The 18,321-nt window shown below is 31.3% G+C and overlaps 3 protein-coding genes across 10 annotated transcripts in view; 1 reads left to right on the forward strand and 2 right to left on the reverse strand.

Annotated features, from left to right (window-relative positions):
• Positions 1-13: 13 nt before the first annotated feature.
• Pmm2 (phosphomannomutase) lies at positions 14-3,580 on the reverse strand. 5 transcript variants are annotated; one of them, XM_076618168.1, is made up of 5 exons: positions 3,442-3,580; positions 1,030-1,117; positions 767-961; positions 423-690; positions 14-341 (listed from the first exon to the last, which is right to left on the reverse strand). In XM_076618168.1, exons 2-5 carry the CDS (start codon positions 1,087-1,089, stop codon positions 76-78), a joined length of 789 nt encoding a protein of 262 aa, XP_076474283.1. In that variant the 5' UTR covers positions 1,090-1,117; positions 3,442-3,580; the 3' UTR covers positions 14-75. The 5 variants fall into 5 exon arrangements, with proteins under 5 accessions (XP_076474283.1, XP_033189616.1, XP_076474285.1 ...); XM_033333725.2 differs by lacking the exon at positions 3,442-3,580 and adding an exon at positions 1,728-1,843; XM_076618170.1 differs by lacking the exon at positions 3,442-3,580 and adding an exon at positions 1,605-1,719.
• On the forward strand, positions 1,781-4,280 carry Sgsh (N-sulfoglucosamine sulfohydrolase). The gene is made up of 10 exons (XM_033333709.2): positions 1,781-1,912; positions 2,148-2,277; positions 2,377-2,513; positions 2,571-2,721; positions 2,785-3,023; positions 3,092-3,211; positions 3,322-3,522; positions 3,597-3,766; positions 3,855-4,001; positions 4,081-4,280. Exons 1-10 carry the CDS (start codon positions 1,798-1,800, stop codon positions 4,213-4,215), a joined length of 1,545 nt encoding a protein of 514 aa, XP_033189600.1. The 5' UTR covers positions 1,781-1,797; the 3' UTR covers positions 4,216-4,280.
• A 1,366-nt stretch (positions 4,281-5,646) lies between these two features.
• wun (wunen) overlaps positions 5,647-18,321 on the reverse strand; it is a 59,771-nt gene continuing 47,096 nt past the window's right edge. The window contains exons 7-8 of one of the 4 annotated variants that reach the window (XR_013058263.1): positions 17,715-18,244; positions 5,647-6,149 (exon numbers count right to left, since the gene is read on the reverse strand). Coding sequence is in view for 2 of the 4 variants with exons in the window: in XM_033333720.2 (XP_033189611.1) it covers positions 6,075-6,149; positions 18,149-18,244 (171 nt within the window). In the remaining 2 variants the exon portion in view is untranslated. Of the gene's footprint in view, positions 6,150-9,038; positions 13,433-17,714; positions 18,245-18,321 lie in introns of those variants that run through there. The other 3 variants (XM_033333720.2, XR_013058262.1, XM_033333721.2) reach the window with 3 other exon arrangements.

Below are 18,321 nucleotides of genomic sequence, written 5' to 3' on the forward strand. Positions count from 1 at the left end.
AAACAAATCAACATAAATATATAAAAGTATCTTCTTTTTTAAGTAAATTATTTAATACATTAAATATTCATTGCATTATGCACATTGCATAGGAACCTCCAGTTGTTCTCGTTCTCTTTTTTCTTTAATAAATGCTATAAGAATATTGAGTTGATTAACTGTATCTTCTGGACAAGTTACACGATGTCCAACAGTTAAATCACTTTCATAAATTTCATAATCATTGCCACCTTCTGCTGTTTTGTCACCAAAGAAATGTATCTCCTCATATCCTTGAATATGTCTTAGACAATATGTTTTGTCCCAACCAATAGGAAAAATGTCAAAAGATATTTGACCTCCTTTACACATATAATAGACACATTTTCAATAACAATCTATATGAAGAACAAATGTTATACAAACATAAAAATCTCACTTACCAATACTGTACGTTAAAGCAAGATCTGGAAATTCCTTTTTGATAGCTTGAATAAATTTCTGACGTATTTGATGCTCAAGATCGTATTCATAAAACTGAATACGCTCTTCTTTAGTACAATTACGACCAACTGGTGATACATTAAGCATTCCTGTCCTAAATTCTATAAAAGTTCCACGCTTGAATGGTAGATGTAATTCAGATATGTATTTCAGACAAAAATTGATCAAATCTTGCAATGCCTCTTCACCAATAATACTTTGAATTGTCTGAAGTAAGAAATAAAAAGTAAGAAACAGAAAATTTTATAACAATTTAATATTGTCTCTTAATTGTATCACTTACATCTGTAGGTAATTGTTTACCCTCTTTAAAAGCAATAAGTCCATTCTCTGCAAAAACATATTTGTACTTTTCAAATATACTTTTACCACCCAACTGTTCTTTAATCTTATTTAAATCTGATCCTCCAACTATAGCTATGTCAAACTCTTTCTTAACAGTCCCCAAAAGGAACTTCTCCACGGATGGTTTAATTGCCTAATAAGAAATTAAAACTTATTCATAACAATCAGAATGTATTTTGTTTTTAATATAAATATTTATACCTGTCTAGGATCCGTAAGTGTGCCATCAACATCAAATAAACATATTATCTTCTTAGTCATAGTAAAATGATACTGTTTATCTGCTTACCTGAAACATAAATTTTTACATTAAATTTTTAATAAGGAAAAAATGTTAAAAGCTCTGTACAAAATATAAATATAGCTATTAAGAAATTTTTATAACTAAATATCAAAAATTGCTTGATATAAAAAATTTATTACTATTTTAAAAAACTATCGTATGTATCAAACAAGTCACACGCAAGTCACGTGCAAGGCGTTTCTCTCATTATTATATATTAACAATTCCCCACCACTTATGATCTTCTTCCTGACAGATTAAATCATATCAAAACAATCTTAATAAAAATAATTAATAAATAGACGAAAAAGAACGAGAAAAACAAAATACATTACAATTCTAATAAAAAATCATAACACTTTTGTAAAAATTATCGAAAAGATCAGAACATATAGATATGTATCTAAAACATTATTGATAAATACACAATGAATATAACCTGTCTAGACAACAAGTCATTAACATATGAATAAAGATAACACTATTTTATTACACAATATTACGACCGTAATTAAGTTGATATTTCATTTTCTCTACTTTCTCTATTTTCATCGACCACGAAATAAATTAAATACTGCATACAAAGTAACGAAGAAAAAAAAACAAAAATACAGACGGTGGTTAGATTGATACGTGGCTTATTTGACGTGTTCTTTATCGGTACTCTTCTTATCTGCAAAATTGCAATGTTAAGAAGAAGTTGCTCGAATAAATTATACTGCTTTGTCTTCCTTATCTTATTAGAATTATATAAGATAAATGCAAACATCGTGCCGCATAAAAATGCTGTCTTACTTTTGGGTAAAAATATACTACTGTTTTTATTCTCAAAAATTTTGTTATTTCAATCTTATGAAATGCGAAATAAAATTTTTAAAAATTAAAATACATATTTTGTTTTATATTTTCATGTAAAAATCAAATTTTAGTTAATATTCTTCATCTGTGTTGTATATCTTCAATTAAAAAATAAAATATCTTTTCATATTTTACAATCTTAGGGAATTATAAATATAGAATTTAATTTTTTGTGCAGCTGACGATGGGGGATTTGAAATGCGATCCTATTTAAATAATATTTGCCAAACACCTAATCTAGATAACTTGGCAAAAGAGAGTTTACTGTTTAATAATGCATATTCTTCAGTCAGCAGTTGTTCTCCTAGGTATCATTATTATTGTCCAACTTGCTGTTCAATATTTCATATCAATGTAGGTATAATATTATTACTTTGTGTTACTTTCACAATTTGTAAACATTTTAGTCGTTCCTCCTTACTCACTGGTTTACCGAGTCATCAAAATGGGATGTATGGTCTCCATCATGGAATTCATCACTTTAACTCATTTGAAACTGTCCAAAGTTTGCCAAAAATATTAAAAAAAAACAATATAAGGACAGGTATATTTAAATTTAAGAATTATGAAAACTCAAAAATCATTTATAAATATTTTACAGGTATCATAGGTAAAAAGCATGTAGGCCCAGGTAGTGTGTATCCATTTGATTTTTCCCATACAGAAGAAAATAATTCTATACTTCAAGTTGGTCGAAACATTACTAAAATTAAACTTTTAGTCAGAGAATTTCTATCTCAAAATAAGACAAAGTATGAATTTGATAGACTTCAACTTGAAGAATGACAAAGATAAATAAAGTATTACATTTCCAGGCCCTTCTTTTTATATATTGCATTTCACGATCCTCATAGATGTGGTCATACACATCCAGAATATGGCAATTTTTGTGAAAAATTTGGCAATGGAGACACTGGTATGGGTACTATCCCTGACTGGTATCCAATATACTATCAGTGGGAGCAAGTGAAAGTACCATATTTTGTTCAAAATACAGAAGCTGCTAGACGTGATATCTCTGCTCAATATACAACCATTTCTCGCTTAGATCAAGGTATTTTATTAAAAACAATGATGCAATTTCAAAACTACCATTACTAATAAATATTGAAATTTTTATAGGTGTAGGATTAGTTTTAAAAGAACTAGAGAATGCTGGTTTTAAAAATAATACATTAGTAATTTACACTTCTGATAATGGTATACCATTTCCAAATGGTAGAACAAATTTATATGAACCAGGTACTAGTCAAATTATTTAAAATATATAAATAAGCAAAGAGAAACTTCTTTTTTTAAAAATAAAATTGAAGATATCTACTATAGAAAAATAATTAACTTTATCACATTAGGATTGGCAGAACCTATGATGATTAGGTCACCAATTCCTAATCATAGGAGAAATAGTGTAACACACAGTTTAACATCATTATTGGATATTGTACCAACATTATTAGACTGGTTTAACATACCATATACAGATCAATCTTCATTTGATACAAATGAAGCTCCTCATTTGACTGGAAAATCACTCCTTCCACTTCTTATTGAAGGTAAATTCAAATTATCTACCTTCAGGATTAAGACACCTTTAACATTATCTTGCTACACACTTATGTGTTTCCAGAACCTATAGAAAATGACACAGCTGTTTTTGCCAGTCAAACACATCATGAAGTTACTATGTATTATCCCATGCGTGCTATTAGAACTAAAAGATATAAGCTTATACATAACATTAACTATAAAATGCCATTCCCTATTGATCAAGATTTTTACGTCTCACCAACCTTTCAGGTAACCTGCAAAAGATAAAAATTAATATGAGAAAAGGTTATGTAATATTTTTTAAATTATAAATCATACATTTTTCTTTTATTTAAAGGATCTTTTGAATAGAACCAGGAATAAACAATCACTTCCATGGTACAAGACATTAGAAAATTACTATGAAAGACCAGAATGGGAATTGTATGATTTAAAATATGATCCAGAAGAAAAAAATAATATTGCTTCTAAATCATCTGCAAAAGTAATTAAAAACGAAACACTTGCTATACTTGAACAAATATATCCTAAAATATTAAACCATATATAAATTTTATTTTCAGAAAATATTCTTTGATTTACAAGAAAGATTATTAAAATGGCAGAAAACAACCAAAGATCCTTGGCTTTGTGCACCTAGAGGAGTTCTTATTGGAACTAAAGAACCACAATGTATGCCACTTGAAAATCTTATTTAAGACATATTGATTATTTCAATCTTTTTACAATATGAAAATATAATAAATAATTAATGCCAACATGACACAGCAATATAGAGGATATTTATAGTTTATATTCATAATTATTATAATTTTTATGTTTTATAATTTTTATATTTTTATTATCATAATTATTATGTTTTTTTACATAATATTGTAGAAACGGTTTTGGGGTATTTAAATAAATTTCATTTATGCTACAAGTTTGTGACTCTTTGTTATATAATAATAGAATAACATACATAACAGAATTCTTCCACTACATTAATATCAAATAAAAATATTAATGATTTTTATATACGAAAATACAAATATATTATTTACAAAGTATAAACTTGTATATTTCTCCTTCTTATGCAAATAGCAATCTTATGTACAAATTCATTATTCTAACAGAAATAAAATATTAACATACTTGTTCAAATATACTAATTATTTGAACATATACATAAGTATTAACGGTTAACATATTGAATAATTCTCTCTAAATATACCTACTACAAAAATTTCTAATCAAAGAACAGGACGTGATACAGTCATATTTTTCAAATCCTTATCACGATGTTTCAAGAGGATTTCGTTTAATTGACGAACATACGTCGAGGATTTATTCGCAGACTTTTCTACTGCTTTCAGTTCCGATGATATTTCATTCATCTAAAGTCCAAACGAATCGATTTAAATTCATAAGAAAACGCAACATGAATATATATGATTGTCTCTGAAAGTCTTACGTATTCCTTGTATCCTAAATATCTGTTGTATTTCTGATTGTTATTGTAAATTTGTTTCACTTGTATCATAAAAACAAGACACATTAACAGACCACCAAGCAACACGAGCAAGTTCGTATTTTGAAAGCTACGTAAAACGAGCATCACTGATTTTGAGGTTACTTTTATACTTAAAAAATTTGATTAACCGGAACAATGACACGTAAAATATATCTAAAAAATACTTTTATCTGAATGTGGTGGTATCGAAATTAACAATTTCACGTCGCATTACATATTTGCAAATATCTCGCATCTAAAACAATTATACTAACACATTATACATCGCAGGAAACGTAATGACTATAGTTTAAAATATCAGTTGGGTCGAACTGGGCCATGATAGTATCTATATTCAGCGCTTGATGTCTCTACTATCTAATTTAAACGCTTTATCAATTTTATTGATTTATGAAATTAATTGTAAAAAATGAAATAATTAGAAATTCATAAATAATATTTATTAAGCTAGTTATTTATCATGACAGTACTGATTTGATATGTATCTGAAATAAATTGAATAATTGAACATTATTCGAAAGACATGTAGTGACTGAGATTGGTATTCAGATATTTCAAGAATTTTTAACACTATTTAGCTTGTTTTTTCTTAATTAAGAGATGTATATACATTAAATAAATAAAATACATGTTTTTATTAACTTCAATGTTTGTTTTAATATATAACAAAACATTCTGTCAGTTATCTATTATAAAGAAACGTATACAACAATATTGTCCCCCACATTATGATTTTCGAATAGTAATGCATGTCACATGTAATGTATGTACCAAAGATCTTTAATAGAAGAGATGAAAGGATTGAAAATGACATACATATATGACATCTAAAATATGGTACAATACACTTACTCTATTGAAATAAATGACGGATTCTATGATATATTGGCTATGAAATAAATAATATCCCATGTGACGGGGAAATAACATAGTTGTAAATAATGGGGTATTAAGGCTAAGTTTCATATAAACACGGTAAATTAAGTACAGATACACTCGCATTTGCTTCTCTATTAAGTATTTAATTCGATTGTGTGACTGCTTTTAAATAGTGCTGTCTCCATTTCTTTCAATCGCATTGTAAAATGTAATTCTTGTTTGAAGTAATGATGAATCGTTCTGAAATTTAAATAAATTTTATGTCAGTTCAATAACCATTGTTCTTCTTTTCCAATGACATAAATTATTATTTTATACATGTGTCATAGAATTTTATTCTTTTAGGAATATTCCATTACAAAGCTAGTGAGTTATAACAAAGCAGGGAACGATAGGTAAAGCACAAATAAGCTAACTTTTGAATTCCACGAAACGCAGATAAGCTTACAAAATTAAATGCACATAAAACAATATGGATGAATGATTAATAACCATAAAAATGCGTGAACGAACTCAAAAAGTGATATAGGAGTAGGAAGACAACACTGCATAGAGGCCACTTGTGTCCTTGTCTAATAAATCATGCACATTCGTGCAGTAAAGTATAACGTGTAAGTCTAACACCGATTAACGAGCGGCGTTAGTGTACATACTTAATTAGACAAGGACAGAGGGGTTCTTTTTCTCATATGACTCGCGTTCTCTTACAACATAACGTAATAATAAACAATAAAATAATTAATAAAAAATGAAATAAATAACGACATAAATAATAACATAATTTTTAAACTTCAACATTATAGAAATGATTGTTTATCCGTGACAATATGACTTTGCAACGATAAATGTAATTTTAACAATAACGATGAGTGAAAAAGGGAACATAAAAATTTTGTTCTTATTTTCAGCCCTTAAGTAACGTAAAACAAGAAGTCCTAGTTTTTCTTTCTTTGAATAACCTCAAATTAGGAAACAGAATTAGTTCTATAGTTGTCGAGATAATGCGATTTTTTTCCATAAGTTACAGTTAATTTTCGCGTGATCGAGTTAAAAACGACTCGTGGTGCCCTTAAGTAGTTTCGCTCGCTACTTTGAAAGCCTCTAATCGCCTGCTGCGAAAATGAGACAATTTTGCTAACATTTTTTAAACCTTTATGGGCATCCAATCTATCTTAACGGCAATCGGTCCTAGAGAAACGTTCTTTTTTTAAATTACATAAAATGACTCCAGAAATCGATTGAAACAAGTTCCATTACGATAAAATGAAAACTGCAAGTTTCTTTTTTTTACAACTAAACAAAAGTTTATTTTTGCTATATTTTAGTCAAGCACTTGAATATAAAAATTTTTGTTCATTTGAATACCAAAATATATGGTAGGTCTTTCAGATAGCGTAGAAGGTCGGAGGATAAATCGAGATAAGCTGATATGTTTTTATCGCAAATTAAAATTTTTCGCTTCGTAAGTTAAGAAATTGATTGTACGAAAATTAACAGAAGATTCGAAATTTGGAACACTACTTTGGTATGACTAGTATTTATTTATTACAGAACCTTGATATTGTACGACAATTTTAACTAATGTTGCAAACAACTTAATAAAAAAGGACTTCTTTTTCGCTTTTTACTAATTTTCAACCTAGCAATTGTGCTTACCGTAACGAACAGGTCTCATTTTCCAGATAATTTTATTAGCTACAACATTCTACTGAAGCTTTTTCACGTACGATAAATAGTTTCAAAGATATAAAGCAAAATGTAAAAAAAATTGTTTCTTTCGTCAATCGATATTTCGTTAAAGGAAAATTGTTTCAAAATCGCTTATTTTGTTCTAAATATCGTTTCGAATTATATGCAAAAAAATTTTTATTATCAATTTGTTCCTGGATCTTTTACGCTTAATTCGACTGGATTAATAAGACAACGAAATTTTTCATTTCCTACCAAAAATCTATGTATTTTGTGTACATAAATTTCTAGCGTTTTTCATTGTTAGAGTTTAAGGGAAGCATTAGTACATATAGTTATTACACCATTTTAGCTCGTCGACCTTAAAATGAACTTGGCTTTATATCTCACTTTTTTCCAAACAACACTCCATTCTAGATTGGTTGATTTTTGGTTGCTAATTAAATTACGGACTATGGGGGTGTCAGGGAATCAAATCCGGGCCTTTTAATTATTTTTATAACTGGGTAACTTACCCACTACTCTGCTGCCATCCAATTATCTATGTACATATATAGATATTTATTTCAGCCTGATGGTCTAGAAATTGGACTTAGTTTTATATAGTTTATGAACATAAAAGAAAACTACGACTAAACTTACAAATAACTATAATAATAACATAAAAATATATCAATTCCTTGGTTATCTGTTTCGTCTCCTCTAAGTACTTTATTTTTATATAAACATTTTCACCATTACAGTTCATGCATCTATTTATTTATTCCGCTATTCATTACCTATCTATTATTTAACTTGTACTTTATTTCTCAAAAATTGAACTTTTCTTCACTCTTGTTTTTTGCCACCTTCCATATTTTCACCTTCACCGGGAATTTCCTTGACTTTAGGTTCCTCCTTCCAATCCATCAACGAGTCTTCCCCTTTTCCACACGACGTACTATCGTTTCACCTCCTCTTTCAACCAGAATTTCTCGCCTCTTCTAGGTTACACATCTGGCCCTCACCAAAACCATCCTTCAGTTATCTCTAGATTAATGACTTCGACTGACGATAGCAAGTACTGAAAACTATCTTGCTATTGAGCTAATAACGATAGCAGCAACGAAATTTTTTCACTGATCAATTTTGTCGCCCGGGAACATTAATCTAGATGAAGTAAATGAACGAATCTTTAAAACCAGTTTCACGAATGTCATCTTCCATTACACGAATGAGAAGTTATTGGTAAAAGGCAGCTTCGGTAACCCTGTATTATGTACATCATCTTGTCCCTGGATACATTTGCGTAAATCGTGTTCCGTTACAATTAAACTAAATTCGAGATGTAAATACATTGGTAGCCCTTGTCGAACTTGGTAATTTTTAAACTTCAAATTTAGATCAGTTTATTTATTTATTGCGAGAAGTCGACGTAAATAAATCTGAATTTCAAGGAAATTTATAAAACACGTAGCATATATTTTGTTGAAAATGACAACGCGAGTTTGTGCTCGCCATCCATATTCAGATGCGCTAGTTACAGTAAATAATAACTAGAAGATAGTTCTAGATACAATCGATAGGTGTAAGATGTTCTTTTGTTTTTATCCCTAGTCCATGTAAGAAAGTGCAACAAAGTTTTTTCGGCTCAGAACGGTGTGATAGATTTATCCAAAGAATAAAATAATAATTGTTACGATCCTACCTCTAAATACAGAAATAACAACATATTTTTCTTTATTTTCCAATTTATCCGGTTAATCGATGATATCCTCCGAATCGGTAATTTATCAATAACGTCAGAGACGCACGTACAGGAAGTTTTATTTCAACATTTCGTGTACAAGACAGTTCCGAGTAGTACAAGACTAATTTCGCATTACGCTCGTGTTTGAATACTTTCGACGTGATTCCTCGTATTCTTGCGTATACAAGATAATAAAGGCTATCATTTATAACCAGATACCTATCGGTATTATTAATGGTAGAAAGAGTAGATTTTATCGGTGCTGTATCCTCTCTTTGGATACGAAATGCCGATCAAGAAGGATCACGTGTGCCACTGTTTCTGCTTAAGTGGCGTGCACTGGTCAAAGCTACTATAATGTATTTATACCTCGTCCATTTTACTGTTCGTGAACCAGTGATGAACGATTTCGTCTCAACGAAGAGAAGCCATCGTTATTTATACATATTACCGTACGAATCGAATTTAAAGGAACGGGTTTAAAGATCTTTTTCTTTCGTTAAGTAATTCCAGTTCGATGATTTATCGCATCTGTAAATTATCTACTCACATAAATTGAATTGAGCGTAATTCGTCGCTACCGTGTGTGTAATCTTCAAAACTCTAGATGCATCGACTCTTCGGATTTTTTTTTTTTTTTTTTAACAAAATCTTAGCTCGTAAGCTGAAGCAGAGATCGTTCGAAATGCTTGTCTTCTTCTCACCTAAGGCTGAATTTTTTAATTACGTTCAATCGTATTTTCCCTTTGATCGTTCTCCGATGATCTCTCAGTAAGTATGCGCAACGATGCCTTAGAATATATGGAAACAATAATTTTGAAGAATATTTATTCACTTTCAATATATTTCATGTATTTAAACGTTATATGTATATCGATGTTAATCGAATAGAACTTAGAATTATTACGATACAATGACGCTTTATCGTTTCAAATAAACTTTTCAACAGTATCCATCACTTTTTATATTTTATTTATTAGACGTTATATACCAATGCCAACGGTTACTTTCATCGAATAAAACTTAGAATTATTAATATCTTTGTTATCACAGCGATCGAAATTTCGATATTATTTCATCGAAAGATGAGCGAACTTATTACTTCGATCTGGTGTATACATTCTCGATCTGTGCAGAATTTAACGACCATGATATCACAATAAAACGGTACACGTGTTACAATTTTTTCTTTTTAATCAATGTTATTGCGTTGTATATCGTAAACCCCTTGTTTACATTTTTGCTCGAAGTAATAGCAGGAGACTTGCCCTAGAATAAATACGAAACTCTTTAAGCAACGATTAACGATCCCTTCGTCTGTATGAACGAGCACAGGGAACATGATCCATCGTGCAAATCCGATAAATCGCGTTAGACATAGTTTATACTGCTAGTAATATTCAACTCAGTCGTTTTAACTCGTTAACTGGGCGATTTTTTAAATAATTAATGAAAGACGAATTAATCCTACGATCGAATTCTATGCAAATGTAAATGGATTAATATATTTATTATCTTTAATATCAGAGTAATTATGAGACAAAGAAGGAGGAGATAAATGAATTATTAAGTACAAAATATTACTAATGCCAGCGACCAGTTAACTCGTCTTTGCCCAGTTAACAAATTAAGGAGCTACTTATCTTTAGGAAATTAAAAACTACGTATCTTTCGACATGTTTCCGATCCAAGGAAATGTAATTTTCAAGAAAAATGCTCATTGTTCAAAATAGTGGATATTTAGGTTTTACAGTCGTGCAAGTTTTGCAAAAATATTATTATTATTATTGCAAAAGTATTATTTGCCGATGCAACAATTCGCAGATTATTTTAATACTTTTGGTATCGCTTTTGACAGTAATCGCTTCACGGTAAAACGTTTAAAGCGCTTAAATATTTGACAGGCTTGAAGATACAAAAGATATGGAAAGAAATTGATAATTTCCTGGATTTATGTAGCCCCTTAACAATCGATTCAATTTACTTCGCGTTATTTTTTTTTTTTGCTTGTTTTTATTTTCTCTAATATTTAAAGAATATGAAAGACACATTGTGAAATTAAGGCTTATCGTCTTCTCTTTAGAGTTTTCTATTTTTTTTTTTAAATTATCGTCTAACGAAATCGATCGTATTTTATATTTAACAATTAACATCTTATTGACCGCCAATTTGCATTACAGCAATTAAGATGCTGGTATTTTATTAAGTAGAAACATTTTATTTGATTTCTCGTGGTTTGGAATGTTCGTAAAATATTTTCCACGAGCACATTAATATCTATAAATATTTTACCAATTCCATTTAATTGTTTTGAGCTTGTTTCATCAACGGTAATCGTAATTTAATCTTAATTTTCCATGATAAAGTTATCGTAATTATCAGAAGATCGCTTAGTTAATACTAAACATCTAATAACGTTAATAATAAAATTATCTATGTATAACAATAGAAATTTAACAATTAAAAAATACAATATACCACCCCTTGTTCGTAAATTTTTATTTTCTATTACATTTTATAGTTCGAAGTTGGAAGTACGGTAGAATGTAAAAGTATTCATAAATTATCTAATCTAACTTATCCCATGAATCATGTTTCTCGTGAATTTTATTCGCATTTGAACGTAGTTATATCTTTATCGTCGTATAACTACACTACATATAAACAATTCGTTTCTTGATTACAAAATACTCGAACGTCATTTAATGACGTATCGATACACACAATAAATGTAAAAGACGCGTAAAAAGAAATTGAACAAATGTGGGCATATAGAAAGGGAAACTCATTTTCGAGAACACGTTGAAAGAATACAAAGATTAATGAAATATATTTTGAAATATTATTTCATAGTGATATATACTTATGTCAATTCACGATTATTGCTTATCAACTGTTTCTAAATTTTTCATCGTCGTTTGCTTCGAGTACGAAAAATTATAAATAAAAGTTCACACGAGATTACATACCTAAAATAAAATCTACTGAAAAAAAGAAAAATAACTCTTGCAATTAAATTACGTTATACATATATTTACAATACAAGTTCATAATAATTTTAACATCGTAATGTTAAAATATTTAAAAACATGTATTAAAAAATGTCTCGTTTCCTTCAAAATATATAAATATCCTTCGTCACACCCTTTATCAGCTCACCTTAAGGAATCAATATTATTTCTTTTTTTAAGCAACGTACAGACTATGTCAATTGCCAACAACTCAACAAAAGGCAAAGGTGTGTTTTATATTATTAATTTGATATTTTTGAAAAAAGAAAAAAAAAGAGTAGAATATATTTGTCACGCGCGTCATACGCACGAATTTCAATTGCGAAATACAATCATAGGAACAAGATCAACGGTCAATAAGACATTAAAATATAACATATTTATATACACATATAATATGTTAAAGATATTATAATACACTCGACTTATATCTTAACGCAGACATAAAATTAACCGTTCATACGAATAACAAGGAGAGTGCTTCGTTATTCTAATCGTAAATCAGAATACAGTAGCACGTTTCGAACGATACAATAATTTACATATCGGTCAATTCCGACAATGTTTTCGAGCTTGGCTGCAGATGTATGAAAGAAAAAAAAGAAGAAAAAAAAGAAACAAACCACATACTTCGTCGTCGATTTTTCGATTCGAGAAGAAAGATAATACGCTAAATCTAAAAGGTGTCGAAAGAGTATAGCGTTACATTTGTTTCATCGATAAATTGGGAATGTACTGCACGTAAAAAATCTTGTGTCACTCCTCCTGGATCTCTATTACTATCGTTTCTTAATTATGTTTCCTATTTTAATCGAATACTTTTCATTTCAGACAGAACGAAGTTTCGTAATGCTTAGCTGCACGGACGAAACTCGCAGAAATTCCTCTGACATTGTCTCTTAATTTTAAGTTTCAAACAAAGTACAGCGACGATCGTTGATCGTAAAGATCAGTTTTGTAATTCGAGTAGCTCCTCTCTTCGTTTATTTATCTCTCCCAAAAAAAAAAATCCACCATCTCGTTTTTCATTTTTACAACATTACGGAGAACTCTTTTCTATTTAGCAGCGTTCCGTTTAACGTAAATGTAGTTTCCTGTAAAGACCACATCAATTATCTATTTCTATTTTCTCATTGTTCCAGAGCATTTACAGATTTAAACCGAAAGTTTGTTCCAATGATATCGAGCCGGATAAAAATGATACGAATTCTACAATACGTGGACTCCTACCACAGACACGAATCGGCTTGGAAATATGATGGAACAAAGCTTGCAAATTATTATTATTAGCTTACAAGGCAAATTATTTTCTCTCAGAGAATATGGTCATCGTATCTATAAACTACGTACGACTGATCTTTAAGTTTTAAAATATATAGATAAAAGTGGTAAAAAGCGACACTGAAAGTTCGTTGGATTAGTATGATACGGTCTGCAAACGCAGAGCAATTCCATATTTTTCCGTTTAATGCGCGCGTAAGCATTGTTACGTTATACATACGGTTGATTGTAAGTAATCATTAATAGTATCTGAAATAAGTCTGAGAGGAACATGAAGCGATAATATTCTTGGTAATTAATTCGTAGGAGTGCGTTATTAGAAGCTACGATTGCGGTATTATTTGCGGATGAAAGCTATCGCTTATGAGAGTATTATACACGTTAGGCTGTTCGTAAAGTTACTAACGGACAACCCTATACATCTGCAATTCCAGCAAAAAAGGCAACAGCGTTGTCTTCGAGAGCAAAATAATTTTAAAGACGTACGAGGATGATCGTCTCGATTAAGAACAATCACGTTGCTTTGCGATTGGTTGTCTGAAAAATAGATTAGAGAAAAGCAAATGCTGCGAAGGAAATAGTAATTCGTTTAACGATTCATCTAGTTCGATCGAGACTGCATACGAAACTCGGATATTTTGCTAGGAATTTTCCGGATGCATCGAGCACAAATTTTATCTTAATACAACGATTCGATTTAGAAAGGAATGACGAAAACCTGAACGAATAATGCATTTACACAAGATTTTTTACTTGAAATGAAAAGAAAAATGAAGAGAGAGGGAGAGATTTGCTCCGAAGAATCTTTGCTTTCGATTATCGTGATAGTGTCGCTATAGTTAGCAAAGTAGTGGCCATGGGTGAAGACAGTAATTGAAATATCACTTATTGGTCTCTTTCTGACATCCTTTTCGTTAACGAATCGAATATACGATATATATACGATGTATATATATATATCCTTTATAAAATAAATAAAGATTTCTATCTTAACATATAAACGTACACGGTTTTGTCTACTACAACAGTGTACAGGTACACAATACTTCCAGTTGATGATACAGCAATGCCGTATAGTAGAACATCACGGTTCTACTTCTACACAAGGCGAGTCACGCAATTATTACAAATCAAACTATCGCGTTGAAACTTTCATATCACTGTACATACGATTCTTTTATACATATATAGGGTAGACCTTGAATATTAAGGATCGTCTCTTCTGTTTCTTAACTTTTTTAAAAACCTTTCCTAAATGGATTTTCCTCGAGTCCTCTTTAACATTCTGTATTCGATAAACCATTTAAGAGTCCATATTTAGACATTCTTTATTTAGACATATTAAGACATTCTTTTCTTATTTTTACCTATGCAGTATTCTAACGTCGTTTCTTGTAAAAGAGATTGGCACACGCTGCAGTCTGGCGATACTTTGTTTCACGGGAAACCCGAAATATTCGAAGAGGTTCGCTTCTCGTTCGCCTGTCTGTTATTTTTCGATACGTTTTTAAATAAATTGTCCAACCTATAGTTCCATAATATCTCGTTCCATCGAATGAAACGGTGAAAGATATTTGGCTGTTGTAACGGTTTACGTGGCTCGCCTTGTGAAGCTTCAAAGCACCATGCATACGTTAGTACGCGTACATCATACGTAAATCGTACGATATAGGTACTATCGGTATAATTATATCGAAAATGATTTAGAGACGTTAGCACGCATACCTAGTACGTCGGCTATCCGAATTACGTAAAAAGTTTGAATAGAAAATCAATGGACGAGAGGGTCGTCTCCTAACTTTTCTGCTTTTTCCAACTCTTTCCTCTCGTCCTCTAAAACACGTACGTCTACTGTATAATATTTAAGAACCTATACTTTCATAATCTAGAAATGTATACAGATTCGAAATGGTTTTACGATCTACAATTGTAAATTCAAATAGGATTATACATAGCTCCGTGGAGTTTTTCTAATTTTTATTACTAATTCGCTTACTTGCTCCTTCCTTTTATTTAACTAACCATCTTTACTGTAATACTTTGCATTAAACGTTCGTAACGAACAGTCCACTTATTATTGCATCATATATTTGCTATTATAACAGATTCCATTGCTTTCGCGGGGAACCGGAGATTCGAATAAATGCGAATCTCTTCACGCTATCGGAGATCTTTCTTTACAGATATCTTTTTTTTTTCTATGTTTTCTTTTTAAACATATTCTTAAGATAATATTGTGCAGATGTATTCGTAAACGATCACATTGAACGAAGAATCAGCAGACTCGATGGAAAAGCGGTACAAGCGTATCCTTTTCTTTCTTAACAACGATACAATTATTTGTATGGAGCAAACGAACAGATTGAAAGAAATAATTCAACCCAAGTTGCGAATTTGCGAAACGTATCTGTACTTTTAGTTATTTCTTTCTATCGTTCTTCTGCCTCTGAGTAGCTTATACATATATTAGTCGTATAATAAAATGCAAAAACAATTGTGTTACTTTGTGTAAGATAATTTGTTGAAATTGTTCGACGCATACAGACTTTTCTATATAGAAATTTATTTCTATGTATCTCACTTGTACCATTTTCCGTCTGAGCCGCTCAATTATCTATATTTAAATCTACGATAAACTTGCAAACCTAACAATACGTACCATAATCGTCCAACAAGCAACGAATGATATTTGCGTGCTTCATCGTGCATCCTCAATGACATACTATAATATAGTATACGTGTAGGATAAAAAATGGTCAATACTGAAAATTTTGCTACCTCTGCGACCTTTTCAAGAAATTCGAGACTAATTAAGCGCAAAAAAAAAAAAAAAGGAAAGAAGAAGAAAATAAAATCGCCTTTCGTATCTTAGCATATGTAGTACGTTTTTTTTTAAAGTTAAACAACTTTAGCGTAAGTAGGATCAAGAGCACCAGATACCAACAAGAATATCTACGAAAATATAGTACAAGAATAAAAATGAACGTTAACACCGCGTTTGCCTGCTCTGCTCTCCAATTAAAAAATATAGCGTGCCTTCTCGCGAACAACGAGCAATATATCCTCTACAATCAGGGGGAAAATATTTGCTCGCTTACTCTTTCTCCCTGTCTATAAATAAATAACGCTCAACAAGAAATAAATACATCTTCGCTGAAACTACAAACACGGTTGCATTGCCTGTACAAAAATTCTCGCATTAAACGCGACTATCGATAAGAGATTAACGATATTTGCCTATCATTGCGCCAACAACGAATTATACGTATAAGCAATAATTCGGTTACTCGTCGATAAAATCGGCTAAAAAATAAAGAGAAACATCACCATCTAAAATAGACATAAAATAACAAGAACCAGACCTGTGCTAGATCTTCCTTGAACGGACAATTTGGACGAAATAAGGGATAACGACGACGTATCGATAACACGAACGTCCCTTCAACAAAGCTAGGACATCGACAAGACACATATAATATATGTATAGTTCGCTCTTCGCTTCCACCAAAAGAGAAAAGTAGGAAAAAAGAAAAAAAGAAACGAAATACAGGTTGTCCCGGTAACCATGATACAATCGGCAAGGGGATGATTCTACGTGGAAGAAATAAGTCGACGATATAGAACGAAATTTATTTATACGGCGCTTCGTTTTCGATAGAATGGAATTTCAGAACGTGCCGATATACGAGCTTAGCTAATTACCGATAAATACGAATAAACGATCGATGGCAGATCGTTGTATCGTTACGCGCGGAAACGAGCGAAAAATGTTCGAATAAAATCGATCCGGCCTCGTTTTCGCGAGAACAGAGTTTCCACGTGTTTAATTGATAATTGATAAACTTCCGAATTTCGTTTTCACGGTAACGAATCATCATCGTCATGATGCGAGAAAATGTTACTTTGCACTTTCCATTTGTTCTTCCACGTAGAATCGCTTGCTTATCGATTGCATCGTTAAAGGGACACTTGGGACATATAATAAAAGATGAGAGTTTGTATTAAAACTGCCCACAGAAGCTCGATGGAAAGTAGAGAACGTTGATAAAAGAAGCTTCGTCGCGAAGCATTAGTATGAAAAAGAGAAATTCGTACGTCAAATAATCCGTTCCATCCCATGAAATATTGCTGCTTTTTGCTGCTTTCTCTTTGTTTTTCTTTTCTTTTTAATTGGAATACGATCAGCATGGAACACCAGCCGATGATGATTATGATGATTATGATGGATCATGTTGAAACAGGCTACGTCTAGAAGAATCGCCGAGAAGGTGGGCGGATGATGAAGGGTCCCCAGCAGCGCGTAAGGCAGTTTCGCTGTCGAACAATAAAATTCGCGACACCAACATTCGGACACCGTATGTTTTTCGTATAACTCGACTTCAGGCGGCCAGTAGCATGTGCTTTTGTTCCCTGAGACCAGACTAGCTCCCCAGAGACAATTAGAAGACGAGTCACGGTCTTGGTGTGGTCAGCAAGCGAAGAGCTAGCTCGTTAGGTCAACAGTTGCGATTAGTAGAGCCATTATTCACCTGTGTACCGCCCCCTGTTTCGTAATCGGCTGCACGGCGTTTCTCATCCATCGAGCAACGACTCCGATCTTTGAACAGGTTCGCCACGCAGTTCGCCTGCAAAAAAATCATTCCAAGATCGACTGATTATTATTAGCCGTGTATTTGTCCGGGAATTACGCGAGACGTTCAAA

The sequence above is a fragment of the Bombus vancouverensis genome, chromosome 4 (genome assembly GCF_051014615.1).
Source record: "Bombus vancouverensis nearcticus chromosome 4, iyBomVanc1_principal, whole genome shotgun sequence".
Taxonomy (NCBI): Eukaryota; Metazoa; Arthropoda; class Insecta; order Hymenoptera; family Apidae; genus Bombus; species Bombus vancouverensis.

Coding starts and splice junctions, on each gene's coding strand:
- Pmm2 (XM_076618168.1), bottom strand. CDS start 1,089: ATGACTAAGAAGATAATATGTTTATTTGATGTTGATGGCACACTTACG. Junction 962..1,029: donor CACTTACGGATCCTAGACAG/GTATAAATATTT, acceptor ATTTCTTATTAG/GCAATTAAACCATCCGTGGA. Junction 691..766: donor GTAAACAATTACCTACAGAT/GTAAGTGATACA, acceptor TTCTTACTTCAG/ACAATTCAAAGTATTATTGG.
- Sgsh (XM_033333709.2), top strand. CDS start 1,798: ATGTTAAGAAGAAGTTGCTCGAATAAATTATACTGCTTTGTCTTCCTT. Junction 3,523..3,596: donor CCTTCCACTTCTTATTGAAG/GTAAATTCAAAT, acceptor ATGTGTTTCCAG/AACCTATAGAAAATGACACA. Junction 4,002..4,080: donor CTTCTAAATCATCTGCAAAA/GTAATTAAAAAC, acceptor TTTTATTTTCAG/AAAATATTCTTTGATTTACA.